Source organism: Microchirus variegatus (genome assembly GCF_963457635.1).
Source record: "Microchirus variegatus genome assembly, chromosome: 2".
In the NCBI taxonomy this organism is placed as follows: Eukaryota; Metazoa; Chordata; class Actinopteri; order Pleuronectiformes; family Soleidae; genus Microchirus; species Microchirus variegatus.
The window spans coordinates 730,843-748,241 of NC_139803.1; the positions used below are offsets into that span (position 1 = coordinate 730,843).

Below are 17,399 nucleotides of genomic sequence, written 5' to 3' on the forward strand. Positions count from 1 at the left end.
CGCAGCCATCGCCATGGACAAGTTTGACTACGAGTACGTTATCGTCGTCGTCATATCTCCACATGTGGCTCCTCCTCCTCCTCTTCGTGTTCCACTCACATGTTTTTGTTTGTTTCTCCACAGACTTCCCTATGACGAGTACTTTGGAGGCGTGTCGGCCATGACTCCACTGCACTACCTCAAAATGAACGGTTTCCCCAACAACTACTGGGGCTGGGGGGGCGAGGACGACGATATCGGCCTCAGGTGAGAGGACAAAGAACTGCAAAAAAGTTTGTAAACCACTCACTCTCCCACACCAAAGCCCATAGAGAAAACCAGTGATTTTAGCTCACAGGGACACAGGAGCTGCTGGTCCTCTGCTGCCTCGTGTGGTCACTTTGTGTCACTGAGTTAAGTCTAAATTAATATTTTAAAAGCTGAATTCACTAAAATCAGTCATTGTAAGTTAGTGATGGAGGCAGCAGTGGTGTGGGAGAGTGAGTGACTTTGGTGTGAGAGAGTGAGTAACTTTGGTGTGAGAGAGTGAGTGACTTTGGTGTGGGAGAGTGAGTGACTTTGGTGTGAGAGAGTGAGTAACTTTGGTGTGAGAGAGTGAGTAACTTTGGTGTGGGAGAGTGAGTGACTTTGGTGTGAGAGAGTGAGTGACTTTGGTGTGAGAGAGTGAGTAACTTTGGTGTTGGAGAGTGAGTGACTTTGGTGTGGGAGAGTGAGTGACTTTGGTGTGAGAGAGTGAGTGACTTTGGTGTGGGAGAGTGAGTGACTTTGGTGTGGGAGAGTGAGTGACTTTGGTGTGAGAGAGTGAGTGACTTTGGTGTGGGAGAGTGAGTGACTTTGATGTGGGAGAGAGTTAGTGACTTTGGTGTGAGAGAGTGAGTGACTTTTGTGTGAGAGAGTGAGTGACTTTGGTGTGAGAGAGTGAGTGACTTTGGTGTGGGAGAGTGAGTGACTTTGGTGTGGGAGAGTGAGTGACTTTGGTGTGAGAGTGAGTGACTTTGGTGTGGGAGAGTGAGTGACTTTGGTGTGGGAGAGTGAGTGGTTTACAAACAGATTAATTTATCCCTTTAAGGCCTAAGCCCTAACTAAGAAGCTAGCTGGTACTTGCTAAGAAGCTGAGACGTTCATTGTTTGCTACTATGAAGTTAATACATTAGCAAGTAGTTGCTAAGAAGCTAGCTGCTTGTTGCTTGTGAGTTAAAAAACTAGCTGCTGTGAAGCTAAAATGCTAACTGGTAGTTGCCAGAAAGCTGAAACGTACATTGTTACTATGAAGCTAGCCAGTAGTTGCTAAGAAACTAGCCGTTTGTTGCTATGAAGCTAAAACTCAGCTAACCTGAGGCGCTGACTCTCTCTCACAGGGTGACTCTAGCAGGGATGAAGCTCAGTCGTCCGTCCGTGAGAATCGGCCGCTACAAGATGATCAAACACAGGAAGGACAAAGGAAACGAGGATAATCCAGAGAGGTGACCTTCATCTGTTCATCTGTTCTAATCTACTGATTGTGTTTTACCAAATTAACTCGATTACACGCGCTCAAATAATCCGATTAAAACCACAAAATGAATCCGATTCAGAAGAAAATAGTCTGATTGCACTTACAGTCAGTAATCTGACTTTAATTAATCAGAATACATGAACCAAAATAACCTCACTACACCATCTGACCTAATCTGAATACATTCCCCAGAATAATCTGATTACGTATACTAAAATAACTGAATTAGATATGTTCAATTCATTAAAAAAACAGTCTGATTGCTGTAATGAGGCGTGAAAAGGGTAATCTGAACACATACACCAACATAATCTGATTACACCAAGTAATCCGAATACATTCCCCCAAATAATCTGATTGTGCCCACTGAAAAAATCTGATTAGTTTTTCCTCAAATACCTGAATTAGATGCACTGACATAATCGGATTAAAACCACTGATTTAATCTGATTACATGATTCAGACAAAACTGTCTGCACCTGCTCAAGTAATCAGCAATCTGTTTTCATCCGGCATGGTAATCTGAATACACACACTGAAATCAGATTATTATAATCAAGCAGATTACCATGCTGGGTGAAGACAGATTACCTCGGCAGTTCAAATCAGACTTCTGCAGTCAGATTATTTTTGTTTACATTATCGGATTAATTCAGCGGTTTTAATAAGATTATGCAAATTTATGTAATCCAATCATTTTAGTGGATCCAATCGGATTATTCTAGTGAATGTATTCAGATTACCTCACTGGGTGTACACAGATTACCTTGCTGGATGAAAATGGATTACTTCAGACTATTTTTTTTAATCTAATCCAGTTATTTTGGAACAAATTATCAGATTATTTCAGTCGGCACAACCAGATTTTTCTCAGGAATGTATTCAGATCATGTCTGTTGGTGTAGTCAGATTATTTTGGTGCATGTATTCTGCTTATTTGACAAAATGTATTCACTATAATAAACATGAGGATTATCCCTGCAGAGCAGACCATATATCGATATAATCCCCAGATAATCTGACCTTTAATCTCTGCACTCACAGAATGAAGATGTTGTCAAAGACGAAGGAGACGTGGAAGTATGACGGCATGAACACGGCTAAGTATCACGTCCTGTCCAGACAACGTCTGCCGCTCTACACCAACATCACCGTCAACATCGGCACCGCGGGGGGTCTTCACTGAAGCTCCGCCCACTGGGACTTCAGCGGGGGGTCTTCACTGAAGCTCCGCCCACTGGGACTTCAGCGGGGGGTTTTCACTGAAGCTCCTCCCACTGGGACTTCAGCGGGAGGTCTTCACTGAAGCTCCGCCCACTGGGACTTCAGCGGGTCTTCACTGAAGCTCCGCCCACTGGGACCTCAGCGGGAGGTCTTCACTGAAGCTCCGCCCACTGGGACCTCAGCGGGTCTTCACTGAAGCTCCGCCCACTGGGACCTCAGCGGGAGGTCTTCACTGAAGCTCCGCCCACTGGGACTTCAGCAGGTGGTCTTCACTGAAGCTCCGCCCACTGGGACCTCAGCGGGTGGTCTTCACTGAAGCTCCGCCCACTGGGACTTCAGCGGGAGGTCTTCACTTAAGCTCCGCCCACTGGGACTTCAGGAGGTGGTCTTCACTGATGCTCCACCCACTGGGACTTCAGCGGGAGGTCTTCACTGAAGCTCCGCCCACTGGGACTTCAGCGGGGGGGTCTTCACTGAAGCTCCACCCACTGGGACTTCAGCAGGAAGTCTTCACTGAAGCTCCGCCCACTGTGACTTCAGCAACCAAACCCCACTCTTCTGATGTTGACCCCGCCCACCAGGGATTTAAAATAACAGCGTCCCGGGAACGTAAATAATCGTCATCGGGAAAATCAATATTTTCTCTCGGGGACGAAAGAGAATTTTGACGGACTCAATTTTTCCGTTTTCAACACTTCCTGTGCGCGGGTTTGTCGTCGGTGGAAAATGCTTACGTGAAAAGGTAAATGGCTAGCACGCTCGCGTTGAGCTGAGATACTGTTGCAGATCGTCTGCTAGCTCGCTAACGTAAGCAGCCGAGCTAATAACACACCAGAACACGAGACTGTTGGTCATCGCACTCGACTCTTCTGGTTGTTGTTGTTGTCGTCGCAAAAGTCAATTATCCACAACAAATCTAGTCTGGAAATAAATATATTATTTATTATCAACATAATGTATTGTGTTTTTTTTTAAATTATATTATCAGTAAGAAACAACTCAAAATGTAATAAAAGACTTACAGGAAGATTCGGGACGGTTCAAAATATTTTCTGGGACCTTTCCCGGGACGATGGTGAAAAAAAGATGTCACCCACCGCCTGATTTTGAAAAATGCCAAAGAAGTGGGCTGAGAGCGAGTGAGCAGTGCCAACTGTAGATCACGTCATACATGAACAGTAGATCATATTTTAGCGTGTATTTACAGTGTTTTTACAGCGTATTTACAGTGTTTTTAACAGTGTATTTTAGAGTGCATATAAAGTGTATTTACAGTGTATTTTAGAGTGCATTTAAAGTGTATTTACAGTGTATTTTAGAGTGTATTTAAAAGTGTACTTTGAATAACATTGTTGTTGAAGGGTGCTACACAAATAAACTTGTCTTGCATTTTAAGAGTGTTTTTACAGTGCATTTTAGAATGTATTTTAGAGTGTATTTTAAAGTGCATTTACAGTGTATTTTAGAGTGCATTTGCAGTGTACAGTGTATTTAAAAGTGTACTTTGAATTACCTTGTTGAAAGGTGCTGCAGAAATAAACTTGCCTTGCATTTTAAGAGTGTATTTACTGTGTATTTTAGAATGTATTTTAGAGTGTATTTGCAGTGTATTTACAGTGTATTTACAGTGTATTTTAGAGTCTATTTACAGTGTATTTTAGAGTGTATTTACAGTGTATTTAGAGTGCAGTGTATTTTAGAGTGCATTTACAGTGTATTTTAGAGTGCATTTACAGTGTATTTTAGTGTATTTACAGTGTATTTTAGAGTGCATTTACAGTGTATTTTAGTGTATTTACAGTGTATTTTAGAGTGTATTTACAGTGTATTTAGAGTGCAGTGTATTTTACAGTGTATTTTAGTGTATTTACAGTGTATTTTAGAGTGTATTTACAGTATATTTGAAGTGTATTTACAGTGTAAAATACACTGTAAATTTGAGTGACATTACATCTTACATCAGGACACAAAGTCAAACACAGATCACACACAGATTATTATTGACTTGTATGTATTTGACTGACAGCGTTTCAGAGGAAGTTATTTTTAATGTTTAACGATAACTAGAAACAAAAGTCAGCTGATGTTGACGTCAAGAAAACACAGAATAAAAACCTGACCTTTGGCGTTTGCTGTCACAGCTGCTGCTGCACTGGTGTATGAGTGAATACATGACTGCCCCCTGGTGGCAGGAGCACCGTTTCAACACAGTGAGAGTCCTGAGAGAGAATGAACCTGTGAGGGCTGTCACGCTTCTTTTCTGTTTTCACGTTTTTATGAATAAAAATAGAAAAAAAAACCAGTCTATTTTCTGACTTCTGAACAATTAACACAACTCCTGTTTCTTTTTCTTTCTTTTTTAAAAAAAAATATTCAACGTAACTTTGACTCGGCAACAAATAAACACATTTTGTACACACACGCACACACACACACACACGCACACAGGATGTAAGCATGGAATTAGATTTGTGTCAATATTTTCAAACAAATAAAATATAAATTTAATCTTTCAAAAATATTGTATTTTATTGTCGCTGTGGTGTTTTGGTTTGTGGGCAAACCAAAAACGAACATGAGGGAGCGCAAAGAACAAACGAGGGAGCGCAAATAACAAATGCAGAGGGAGCGCAAATAACAAACAAGGGAGTTGAAAGAAAAACGAGGTAGCGCAAATAACAAATGAGGGAGCACAAATAACAAACGAGGGAGCGCAAATAACAAATGAGGGAGCACAAATAACAAACGAGGGAGCACAAATAACAAATGAGGGAGCACAAATAACAAATGAGGGAGTGCAAATAACAAACGAGGGAGAGCAAATAACAAATGAGGGAGCGCAAATAACAAATGAGGGAGCACAAATAACAAATGAGGGAGCACAAATAACAAACGAGGGAGCGCAAATAACAAACGAGGGAGAGCAAATAACAAATGAGGTAGCGCAAATAACAAATGAGGGAGCACAAATAACAAAGAGGGAGCGCAAATAACGAACGAGGGAGCACAAATAACAAAGAGGGAGCGCAAATAACGAACGAGGGAGCACAAATAACAAAGAGGGAGCGCAAATAACAAACGAGGGAGAGCAAATAACAAATGAGGGAGCGCAAATAACAAATGAGGGAGCACAAATAACAAATGAGGGAGCACAAATAACAAACGAGGGAGCGCAAATAACAAACGAGGGAGAGCAAATAACAAATGAGGTAGCGCAAATAACAAATGAGGGAGCACAAATAACAAAGAGGGAGCGCAAATAACGAACGAGGGAGCACAAATAACAAAGAGGGAGCGCAAATAACGAACGAGGGAGAGCAAATAACAAATGAGGGAGCACAAATAAACTATTTTTTAATTGTTGAAAGATTAAACCGATATTTTATTAGCTTCTTAAAAAATGTTGTTTGTAAATATCGACACAGATCTAATCCACATCAGATTAAGAATTAAAACCACACTCAAACCGGTCATGAAAACAACGGTGAGCTGCAACTCTAATAAATAAAAAAATGTGAGTGTTTGTTGGGGATTCAAATTTCTTTTTCTATTATCATTATTATTCTGATTTTAAAGTGACAGCCCTGTTAACTGTTACTATAACAGTAATAATAAAAAAAAGGCAAAGTGTGTGTGATCCAGCAGTGGTTCATGTGGTCCATGTGGTCCATGTCCTCCTCCTCCTCCTCCTCCTCCTCCTCCTCCCAGGATAAAGTCAGAGTTTTACCTGCTCATGAGTCCAGGTTCTGATGTGGTCTTTTCTCCTCACCACATCAAGGACACTTCAAATCCCTGGGACAATAAAGAAGGTTCTGGTAGAGCGTCTGGTTATCTGCTCTGTGGTTTAGAGGCCAGCGTCCTCTCCCACTCCTGCTCCACCACCTTATACAGCTCCATGGTCGCTTTAGCGTCCTCCACAGAGGAGTGGCCTTTCCTCCCCGTCTGAGGAGGAGGAGGAGGAAGAGGAAGAGGAGGAGTTAGTTCAGATATTTTTAAACCACAATGCACAGAAGAAGAAAGAGTCTGAAAACATGGAGCGGTATGGACTTTGGTGTGGGAGAGTGAGCGGGTCACAAATTCAGTTTAGGATTACTTTATGCTTTTAGAACTTCTTTAGTATAAAATCTGTGTAAATCAACTAATTCCAAAAGTTTCAAAATTTTCCAAAAAGTTTCCAAAATCTACCTAAAATTCCAAAATCTACTTAAACTTCCAAAATCTACTTAAACTTCTATAATCTACTTAAACTTCCAAAATCTACTTAAGATCTACTTAAAGTTCCAAAATCTACTTATAATTCCAAAAATCTACTTAAACTTCCAAAATCTACTTAAAGTTCCAAAATCTACTTAAAGTTCCAAAATCTACTTAAAATTCCAAAAATCTACTTAAAGTTCCAAAATCTACTTTTAAGTTCCAAAATCTACTTAAAGTTCCAAAATCTACTTAAAATTCCAAAAATCTACTTAAAGTTCCAAAATCTACTTTAAGTTCCAAAATCTACTTAAAGTTCCAAAATCTACTTAAAATTCCAAAATCGACTTAAAATTCCAAAATCTACTTAAAATTCCAAAATCTACCTATAATTCCAAAATCTACTTAAAATTCCCAAATCTACTTAAAACTTCAAAAAATTATCTATAAACTTCCAAAATCTACCTAAAATTCCAAAAATCTACTTAAAGTTCCAAAATCTACTTAAAGTTCCAAAATCTACTTAAAATTCCAAAAATCTACTTAAAGTTCCAAAATCTACTTAAAATTCCAAAATCTACTTTAAGTTCCAAAATCTACTTAAAGTTCCAAAATCTACTTGAAGTTCCAAAATCTACTTAAAATTCCAAAATCTACTTAAACTTCCAAAATCTACTTTTAAGTCCCAAAATCTACTTATAGTTAAAAAAATCTACTTAAAATTCCAAAATCAACTTAAACGTTTCCTTGTGTAAACTGAAGTTTGTAAACCACTCACTCTCCCACACCAAAGTCCATAGAGTAAACCAGTGATTTTAACATCACAGCACACAGGAGTTCACAGGAGTTGTTGATCCACTGCTGCCTCCATCACTAACTTACAATGACTGATTTTAGTGAATTCGGCTTTTAAAATATTTAATTTAGACTTAACTCAGTGACACAAAGTGACCACACGAGGCAGCAGAGGACCAGCAGCTCCTGTGTCCCTGTGAGCTAAAATCCCCGGTGTTCTCTATGGGCTTTGGTGAGGCAGAGTTCCCTCGTCTTACCTGGATGTCGCGGTTAAAAATGGCCTTGGTGAGTCTCTTCAGTGACGCACACTCTCTCTCGGTGAAGCCGGCCTTCAGGTTGAGCAGAGGGATCCTGGACGTGTCCCTGGTCAAGGCCTTGGGGTGAGAGTAGCCCAGGACCTTGAAGTCGTTGTGGACGGCGTGGCCGATCACCACCTTCCCCATCAGCAGCCTGAGGATCTGCCACAATAACAAGTTTACATGAACCAGGAAACCTTTGCTTTATCTTTATGACTTAAAGGTTTAGAGTTGTAAAATAAAAGGAACTCCCATTCAACATGTGGAATAAAAGCATTTTCCCCAGAGCTTCTTGAGCCTGATTTCTGCAGGTTCTGCATTTTGCCAAAAGCTTTCAGACTTCTTCCTGAACCTCAGTGTCCTCAGTGTTCCAGCTTCTCAGGTCTGGGTCCTCCAGGTTCTAACTCCTCAGTTCTGGATCCTCTGCGTTCTGACTCCTCGGCTCTGGATCCTCCAGGTTGTAAATCCTCCAGGTTGTAAATCCTCCAGGTTGTAAATCCTCAGTGGGTGCTTCAGGTTCTAACTCCTCCCGGTTCTGACTTCATGGCTCTGGGTTGTCAGCTTTCTGACTCCTTGGCTCTGGGTCCTCCAGGTTCAAACACTTTAGCTCTGGGTCCTCCAGGTTCAAACACTTTAGCTCTGGGTCCTCCAGGTTCTAACTCCTTGGCTCTGGGTCCTCGAGGTTCTAACTACTCAGCTCAGGGTCCTCCAGGTTCTGACTCCTCCAGGCCTTCTGACTCCTCTGCATTCGGAATCCTCGGCTTTGGATCCTCCAGGTTCCGACTCCTCCAGGTTCCGACTCCTCCAGGTTCCGACTCCTCCAGGTTCCGACTCCTCCAGACCTTCTGACTCCTCGAGGTTGTAAATCCTCAGCATTGGGTCCTCCAGGTTCTAACTCTACCAGGTTCTGGGTCCTCCAGGTTCTGACTCCACGGCTCTGGATCCTCTGCGTTATGACTCCTTGCTTTGGATCCTCCATGTTCTACCTCCTCAGCGTTCTGACTCCTCAGCTCTGGGTCCTCTGAATTCTGACTCCTCGGCTCTGGGTCCTCCAGGATCTCCCTCCAGGATCTAACTCCTCAGCTCTGGATCCTCCAGGTTCTGACTCCACGGCTCTGGATCCTCTGCGTTCTGACTCCTCGGCTCTGGATCCTCCGGAATCTAACTCCTCAGCTCTGACTCCTCCAGGTTCTGACTCCACGGCTCTGGATCCTCTGCGTTCTGACTCCTCGGCTCTGGGTCCTCCAGAATCTAACTCCTCAGCTCTGGGTCCTCCAGGTTCTGACTCCATGGCTCTGGGTCCTCTGCATTCTGACTCCTCGGCTCTGGGTCCTCCAGAATCTAACTCCTCAGCTCAGACTCCTCCAGGTTCTGACTCCTCGGCTCTGGGTCCTCCAGAATCTAACTCCTCAGCTCTGGGTCCTCCAGGTTCTGACTCCATGGCTCTGGGTCCTCTGCATTCTGACTCCTCGGCTCTGGGTCCTCCAGAATCTAACTCCTCAGCTCAGACTCCTCCAGGTTCTGACTCCTCGGCTCTGGGTCCTTCAGGATCTAACGCCTCAGTGTTCTGACTCCTCAGCTCTGGATCCTCCAGGATCTAGCTCCTCCAGGATCTAACTCCTCAGCGTTCTGACTCCTCAGCTCTGGATCCTCCAGGATCTAGCTCCTCCAGGATCTAACTCCTCAGCTCTGGGTCCTTCAGGATCTAACGCCTCAGTGTTCTGACTCCTCAGCTCTGGATCCTCCAGGATCTAGCTCCTCCAGGATCTAACTCCTCAGCGTTCTGACTCCTCAGCTCTGGATCCTCCAGGATCTAGCTCCTCCAGGATCTAACTCCTCAGTGTTCTAACTCCTCAGCTCTGGGTCAGAGGCTCAGAGTGAGCGAGGTTTGTCTGTACGGCCGCTCGTTTCTCCAGTCGCTCATTCGTGAGCCTGTCGCTAACCTTTGAGCCGAAGGATCCAGAGCCGAAGAGTCGGAACACCGAGGACGCTGAGGTTCAGGAAGAAGCCTGAAAGTTTTTGGCAAAACGCAGAACCTGCAGAAACCCGAGAAGAAGAAGCTCCGGGGGAGAACGCTTTTATCTGACATCATTTTGAAGGTGGATCTGTAAGAAACATTACCGAAACGCAGAGTTTGCTCACCTCCCTGCGAGCCTCGCTGTACGGCGTGGCGTTGACCAGATCGCCGCGCCGGATGCCGCTCCATCGCGTGCGGTAGTCCGTGACGGGCACGGAGGGGTTGATGAACTTGTCGTAAACGACGTCCCCGTCGTAGGACACGATGCTGCAGCGCGCTAGCTGGCTAATGTGTCCTTTAGGTCCCGTCCCCACCATCTCACAGTCAAGAGCCAGGTACTTTGTCGGGTTTGCTGCGGAGGACGTGGAGGACGTGGAGGACGTGGAGGACGTGGCGGACGTGGAGGGTCCTGCTGCTGCTGCTGCTGCTGCTGCTGTTGTTGTCATGTTTACACTCGGAAAAGAGGAAGCCCTGGAACCTGCTTGTGCTAAACCCCTCCTCTGCCTGGGACCAGCAGGTGGCGCCGGTTGCGCTCCATTGTAGCGCAGAGCGTGGTCGATTCTGCACCACTCGACGTGCTGCTGCTGCTGGTTGTTGTTGTTGTTGTTGTTCTTGCGTTTGCCTTCGACGAATCGCTTCCTCTCTGAGAACGGTACGATTTTCCTCTTAAAGTTCGCCGCTCCTCGCTGCGCGTCGCCGCCACCGCCACCGCCGCCACGGGGAAGCCGCGCGTGGTTGGTAAAGTCCGACATGGCACCTCGACACAAACGGAGCGCGGAGTTCTGCTTAGTTTTGACCTTATCAACATTCGTGGTCGACGTTTGTAAACGACATCCTGCAAAAAAACAAAGGCGCGATCAACACACGGAGGAACTCACGGCACGTTTATACACTTCTAACTGACTTTGGTATCAGTCACGTGACCTCAGAGCTCCTCCCCAATGTGGGCGGAGTCACTGACACACCAGACTCCTCTGTTAAATATGGACATTTGAGACGTTTGCTTTGCTAAATGTTGGAAATTGTCTTTAATGTTTTCAGGGAATTTAAAGTCTTTTTTAACTTTAATCTACAGTTGGACATCGTTGGCTTTGATTCTTGTGTCTGACATCAAACTCATGATTCTGACAAATCTGTGCGATTAGGGATTATCAGTAGATTGTGGAACTTTAAATAGATTTTCAAAGTTTATATAGAATTTGGACATTTTAAATAGATTTTGGAACTATAAGTAGATTTTGGAATTATAAGTATTTTGGAACATTAAGTAGATTTTTGGAATTATAAGTAGATTTTGAATGTTTATAGAAAATTTGGGAATTTTAAGAAGATTTTGGAACTATAAGTATTTTGGAATTATAAGTAGATTTTGGGATTTTAAGTAGATTTTGGAACTTTAAGTAGATTTTGGAATTATAAGTAGATTTTGGAGCTTGAAGTAGATTTTGGAACTGTTACAACAAATATAAGTAGTATTTTTAAGTCTTTTTATCTTTAATCTACAGCTGAACATTGTTGACTTTGATGTCACACTCACAACTCTTCAGTGATGACACTGACCAACAGTGGGATTAGGGATTGTCATCAGATTTGTAGTCTTTTTAACAGACCATCAGTTCAGCATTATTCATCAGAGCAGGAACTAAACAAAACTTGACTCTTTGTTTATAAAATGAGTTCGTTTTCATGAGTTAGTTAATATGGAGAATTTGCCAGGTGCAAGATTCAAAAAGGTGATTTAAAAAAATAAAAAAATACACTTTCATCAGAGCGAAAAGGGATTATGTATAAAATAAATAAAAAGTAAAGTTTTGTAAACACACAATTTAGTTTTTTAACCTCTAGTTTTTATAATCACCATGATTTAAGATCATCTGGGACAGATACTGACCACTGCTGTATGTTGTTATTTAACGCTATACAAGTAAAATTCAATTAAATTGGGCGAAATTTTACTTTATACTTTTATACAGCACAGGACACAAGAACACCGGCTAAAGAATTAAAGATAAAACATAAACGAGTGAAGTTCTGAAAGACGAGTACATTTAAAGACAAAATAAAAACATCAACTTCCGCTTCTTATCAGCGTTAGCCAGCACATGCTACATGCTACTTCGCCGGTCCTGACTCTCCGTGAGCGGGAAACTGTGCGCTGTGACGCCGCAGACACGGGCAACGTCGGCGGCGACAGACATTCAACAAGTCGGTCCGTAAATAAAAAGAGTTTACAACGAGCGGAAATGAGTAATAATGAGGAAAAAGGAGCAGACCTGGCGCGAGGCGGAGCGGTGACCTCCGTTCACCGCAGAACGACACGTTCACATCCGGGTCACGATGCCTTCACGGACCATGGGAAAAGAGCGGATCAAGCAGCACTCTGAGCAGAATGTAAGAATCTAAACAGCCTTTGTTTATGAAACATCTTTTTAACAAACAACTAAATAATCTGAGATAATTCACCAAACTGAGATTAGCTTTTTGTTGAGGATTTATAGTTTTAGTCTCAGGTTTGTAAAACAATATTATGGGATTGAAATGTTGCTCCAAAAAAGTCTGAAAACTCTGGAGTCAAACTTGTTTTGTCTCAGGTTGGATGGATGGACTGATGGTTGGATGGATGGACAGATGGTTGGATGACTGGACAGATGGTTGGTTGGATGGATGGATGGATGGACAGATGGTTGGATGATGGACAGATGGTTGGTTGGATGGATGGATGGATGGACAGATGGTTGGATGGATGGATGGATGGATGGATGGATGGTTGGACAGATGGTTGGGTGGATGGATGGATGGACGGATGGTTGGACGTCTGTCTTTTCATGTGTTTGTTGACTTGTTTAGTCTCAGGTTGGATGGCTGGACGGACGGTTGGATGGTTGGATGGATGGACAGATGGTTGGACGTCTGTCTTTTCATGTGTTGTTTGTTGACTTGTTTCATCTCAGGTTGGATGGATGGATGGACGGATGGTTGGATGGATGGACAGATGGTTGGACGTCTGTCTTTTCATGTGTTTGTTTACTTGTTTTGTCTTAGGTTGGATGGATGGACAGAAGGTTGGATGATGGTTGATTGGATGGAAAGATGGTTGGATGGTTGGACAGATGGTTGGATGGATGGACAGATGGTTGGACGTCTGTCTTTTCATGTGTTGTTTGTTGACTTGTTTTGACTCAGGTTGGATGGATGGACAGAAGGTTGGATGATGGTTGGATGGATGGAAAGATGGTTGGATGGATGGACAGATGGTTGGACAGATGGTTGGATGGATGGACAGATGGTTGGACGTCTGTCTTTTCATGTGTTGTTTGTTGACTTGTTTTGACTCAGGTTGGATGGATGGACAGAAGGTTGGATGATGGTTGGATGGACAGATGGCTGGATGGACACATGGTTGGATGGATGGACGGATGGCTGGATGGATGGACAGATGGTTTGATGGATGGACAGATGGTTGGATTGATGGACAGATGGTTGGATGTGAAGCGAACTGGGGGCCTCGGTCGGACACAATGTCGGAGGGGAACCCGTGGAGCCTGAAGACATGGTTCACCATCAATTCACCGGTTTCTGTAGACGATGGCAGCTTTGGGAGAGGAATAAAGTGTACTGCCTTGGAGAACCAGTCGATGGCGGTGAGGACGGTGGTGTTACCGTGTGAGGCAGGTAGACCAGTAATTAAGTCACCGGCGATGTGGGACCAAGGACAACGGGTGGGTTGAGAAGCCCAGCTGGAGGACGGTTGGACGATTTCCCTCGGGCGCAGATGGAGCAGGCGGAGACGAAGGTCGTGGTGCTGGTGAGGAACCTCAGAGAGGTTGGGAGGCTCAGCAGCAGTCGGAATTCCTGCCTGGAGGACGACTCGCTGGTCGATGAATGACTCGTCGGCACCAGAGTCTATGAGGAAGACGAGGGAGATGGATTGTTGCGCCCAGAGAACCTGACCAGCCAGAGCGATCAAAAACCCTTCGTAAGTCACTGGAGAAGGCGTTAAAAGTGACTGAAGAAGGTTCGGTTAGCCCATTGCGCAGCTCTACCAGATAATAAATTATCCGCAAATTCTATCTTAGCACTGTCGGTGGGATAGTTAGTTGGTTGAAGGTTAAATACTAAAAAACACTGGAACAAACCAAAAAACTAGAACATTTTCCAATCTCCCCGGAATAATGTTCAGGAATAGGAACGTATGGTTCACGTGAAACAGAGGGAGTAACAGGAGTGGAAGTAGCCGCTAGCTAGGCGAGGTGTAGCGTTAGCAGATGCCTGATAATAATGCAAATGAGTTAGCTTAGCTGCGACACGTCGTCGTTTCCAAACCTGCTGCTGATTTTGAATTTGAATTCACCCACAGGGTTTTAGAAAGACACTTTTCCAACAGGAAACTGGAGTTTGTAAACCACTCACTCTGCCACACCAAAGTCCACAGAGGAAATCTCAAACACTGACAAACAACGTGAGCTTTTGTTCTAGAGTCTCGTCTTTGTCTCTGAAGACAAACACAGACGTCCTGAGTGAGTTTGGACAGTGGGACAAACACTGAGCCATAAAGTGCTGCTGCTTTGCATCCAACGTTAATATTAACTCAGTGTTGACAAATGATATGGTGACTTTGACTGTAACGGCTGTTTCTGTCTGATCGTCCGTCATTTTGTCTCTGCTCGTCTTCATTTCACCTAAGAAGACAAACCACAGAGATCTGAAGACATCGACGGACACAGAAGTAAGTCCATCTTTATCATAGAGCTGACAGATGGACGGACGTCTGTCTCCTCATGTGTTTGTTGACTTGTTTTGTCTCAGGTTGGTTGGATGGACAGATGGATGTTGGATGGATGGCTGGATGGACAGATTGACGGACGTCTGTCTCTTCATGTGTTGTTTGATGACTGTCTCAGGTTGGATGGGTGGACAGATGGTTGGATGTTGGACGGATGGTTGGATGGATGGACAGATGGTTGGATGTTGGACAGATGGTTGGATGGATGGACAGATGGTTGGATGTTGGACGGATGGTTGGATGGATGGATGGACAGATGGTTAAATGAATTGTTGGATGGATGGACAGATGGTTGGATGTCTGTCTCTTCATGTGTTTGTTGACTTGTTTTGTCTCAGGTTGGATGGGTGGATGGATGAACAGATGGTTGGATGTTGGATGGATGTTGGATGGATGGACAGATGGTTGGATGGGTGGACGGATGGTTGGATAGATGGACGGATGGTTGGATCAATGGACAGATGGTTGGATGTTGGACGGATGGTTGGATGGCTGGACAGATGGTTGGACGTCTGTCTCCATGTAATTTTTGTTGACTTGTTTTGTCTCAGGTTGGATGGGTGGACAGATGGTTGGATGGACAGATGGTTGGTTGGATGGACAGATGGTTGATGATCGACAGATGGTTGGATGGATGCATGGATGGACAGATGGTTGGATGGATGTACAGATGATTGGATGATGGACAGATGGTTGGTTGGACAGATGGTTTGACGGATGTACAGATGATTGGATGATGACAGATGATTGGATGGATGGACACATGGTTGGATGATGGACAGATGGTTGGACGCCTGTCTTTTCATGTCTTCTTTCTTGTCTCAGGTCAACGATGAACATGGGGGAGAACAGTGACATCATCCTCTCAGTTTACATCATCTCCTTCCTGATTGGCTTCCCGTCCAACGTCCTCGCTCTCTACGCCTTCAGTGTGAAGATCAACTCCAAACCACGTCCCATGGACATCCTGCTCCTCAACCTGACTGTGTCCGACCTGCTCTTGTTGATCTTCCTTCCTCTGAAGATGCATGAGGCGGCGTCAGATATGATGTGGAATCTTCCCTACGTCCTGTGCTCCATCACTGCTTTTATCTTCTTCTGGACCATCTACACCAGCTCCTTGTTGCTGATGGCAGTTAGCATGGTCCGCTACATTGGAGTAGCTTTCCCCATCAACTATCATCTGCTGCAAAGACCTTTGTACGCAGTCGTGATCGGTGCTGTTTGTTGGATCATTTCAGGAGCTCATTGCACCATCACCTTCTTCATCCAGGAGCATCCAGACTTTGCTAACATCTCCACCCGTGCTAATCACAGTTTTTGCTACTCGCACCTCTCAGAGAAGCAGCTCGGGGTTCTCCTCCCGGTGCGTTTGGAAATGTTCTTCGTGCTCTGCCTCGTTCCTCTTCTAGTTTCTTCTTACTGCTACTTGCACTGCATCTGGATCCTCTACAGATACCCCGGGTTTTCTCAGAACCAGAAGAGGAAGTCCATCGGCATGGCCCTGGGAACTCTGGCTGTGTTTGTTGTTTGTGTGATTCCATACAACATCTCTCACGTCGTGGGTTTCTTTGGGAACGAGAGTCCAACATGGAGGAAATACGCCTTGCTTCTCTGTGTCTTCAACACTTGTATTGATCCAATCATCTTCTACTTTTCTTCTTCAGGCTTCTTCAGCTGCTCGGGTGAAAAGTCCATTTTCAGGAAGCGTGGACTCCTTCGTTTTAATATGCAGGGCACAAACTCGGGCTAAAAATACCCCATAATAATCATATACTGTATATAGGTACATAACACAACAGCTTCATATCTGGCTTCAATCTTATGTTTGTGTTGAAAGTGCTACGACACAGCACGTGTTGACGTTTGTGCTAACTTAGCTTGTAGCTGCTTTTAAATTAGGCTTCGTCTCAGGCTCATTAAAATAAGGTGATCTCAGGTTTGTCCACAAGAGTCCGCTGCATTGGAATTGGAACAAGATCCGAGCCATCAATACCTAGTCCCTGTCGGTAATTGCATTCCCTGCTAGCATAACTGCTTTGGTCAAAGTAAGAGCGAGAGGTCGCTGACAACAACAACCCTCAGTACTCTCAGGGTTGTGCGGAGGACGAGTGAGCGTCAAAGCCACGATGAAACGACCATCATCCAAGATTATAGAACAGGAAGATGGCCCCCAGTGATGACCTGGCTCAGGGCAGAGAGGAAAACATGGAAGGACAAGTCCATACATGGAATGTTCCACCGTCAAATTAAAGAAGTGGCTGGTATCAGGAACAGGCCCTAAGAACCAGATCAGCAGAAGTTAAGGTCTAAAACCAATGATTTACCGAGTGGAACGGTTCAGTACGGTCCATTTATTTTTGTGTTTCCATTAGAAGTAGAACCAACAATAACCCTAACCCCAACAGTTCCATTCTTTAGCACCCTTTTTCCTTGAGGTATCAGAGTAAAATGGTACATTAAGGTCATGGTGGAGTGAGGGTTAGGGGTTAGGTGTTAGGGTAGAAGGTTAAACTACGAGACTCCCCCCACTGACCACCAGTAACAACAGCAAATCATCTAATGTTCCTGCTCAGTGATGGACATTTTCTACTG

The 17,399-nt window shown here is 44.2% G+C and overlaps 3 protein-coding genes across 3 annotated transcripts in view; 2 read left to right on the forward strand and 1 right to left on the reverse strand.

Annotated features, from left to right (window-relative positions):
• LOC310944558 (beta-1,4-galactosyltransferase 3-like) overlaps positions 1-2,681 on the forward strand; it is a gene marked incomplete at both ends in the record, with an annotated part of 5,959 nt that extends 3,278 nt beyond the window's left edge. The window contains 4 exons of the mRNA XM_083910358.1: positions 1-33; positions 124-246; positions 1,359-1,463; positions 2,540-2,681. The exon at positions 1-33 is cut by the window's left edge and continues 155 nt beyond it. Coding sequence (XP_083766484.1) covers positions 1-33; positions 124-246; positions 1,359-1,463; positions 2,540-2,681 — 403 coding nt within the window. The remainder of the gene's footprint in view (positions 34-123; positions 247-1,358; positions 1,464-2,539) is intronic.
• A 3,108-nt stretch (positions 2,682-5,789) lies between these two features.
• On the reverse strand, positions 5,790-10,812 carry isg20l2 (interferon stimulated exonuclease gene 20-like 2). Its single transcript, XM_083910802.1, has 3 exons — positions 10,147-10,812; positions 7,966-8,166; positions 5,790-6,661 (listed from the first exon to the last, which is right to left on the reverse strand). The coding sequence occupies exons 1-3, from the start codon at positions 10,771-10,773 to the stop codon at positions 6,548-6,550; spliced, it is 942 nt and encodes a 313-aa protein (XP_083766928.1). The 5' UTR covers positions 10,774-10,812; the 3' UTR covers positions 5,790-6,547.
• A 2,727-nt stretch (positions 10,813-13,539) lies between these two features.
• Positions 13,540-16,557, forward strand: LOC310944559 (free fatty acid receptor 3-like; the record flags this gene model as incomplete). Its single annotated transcript, XM_083910359.1, has 4 exons — positions 13,540-13,693; positions 15,143-15,228; positions 15,356-15,375; positions 15,630-16,557. The coding sequence occupies 4 exons, from the start codon at positions 13,540-13,542 to the stop codon at positions 16,555-16,557; spliced, it is 1,188 nt and encodes a 395-aa protein (XP_083766485.1).
• Between the last annotated feature and the right edge of the window lie 842 nt (positions 16,558-17,399).

Bases quoted from the DNA above. Each gene is read 5' to 3' on its own strand.
- isg20l2 (XM_083910802.1), bottom strand. From the start codon at position 10,773: ATGTCGGACTTTACCAACCACGCGCGGCTTCCCCGTGGCGGCGGTGGC. The intron at 8,167-10,146 runs GTGAGCAAACTC...TTATTGTGGCAG, and splicing joins ACAGCGAGGCTCGCAGGGAG to ATCCTCAGGCTGCTGATGGG. The intron at 6,662-7,965 runs GTAAGACGAGGG...CCTCCTCCTCAG, and splicing joins TTTTTAACCGCGACATCCAG to ACGGGGAGGAAAGGCCACTC.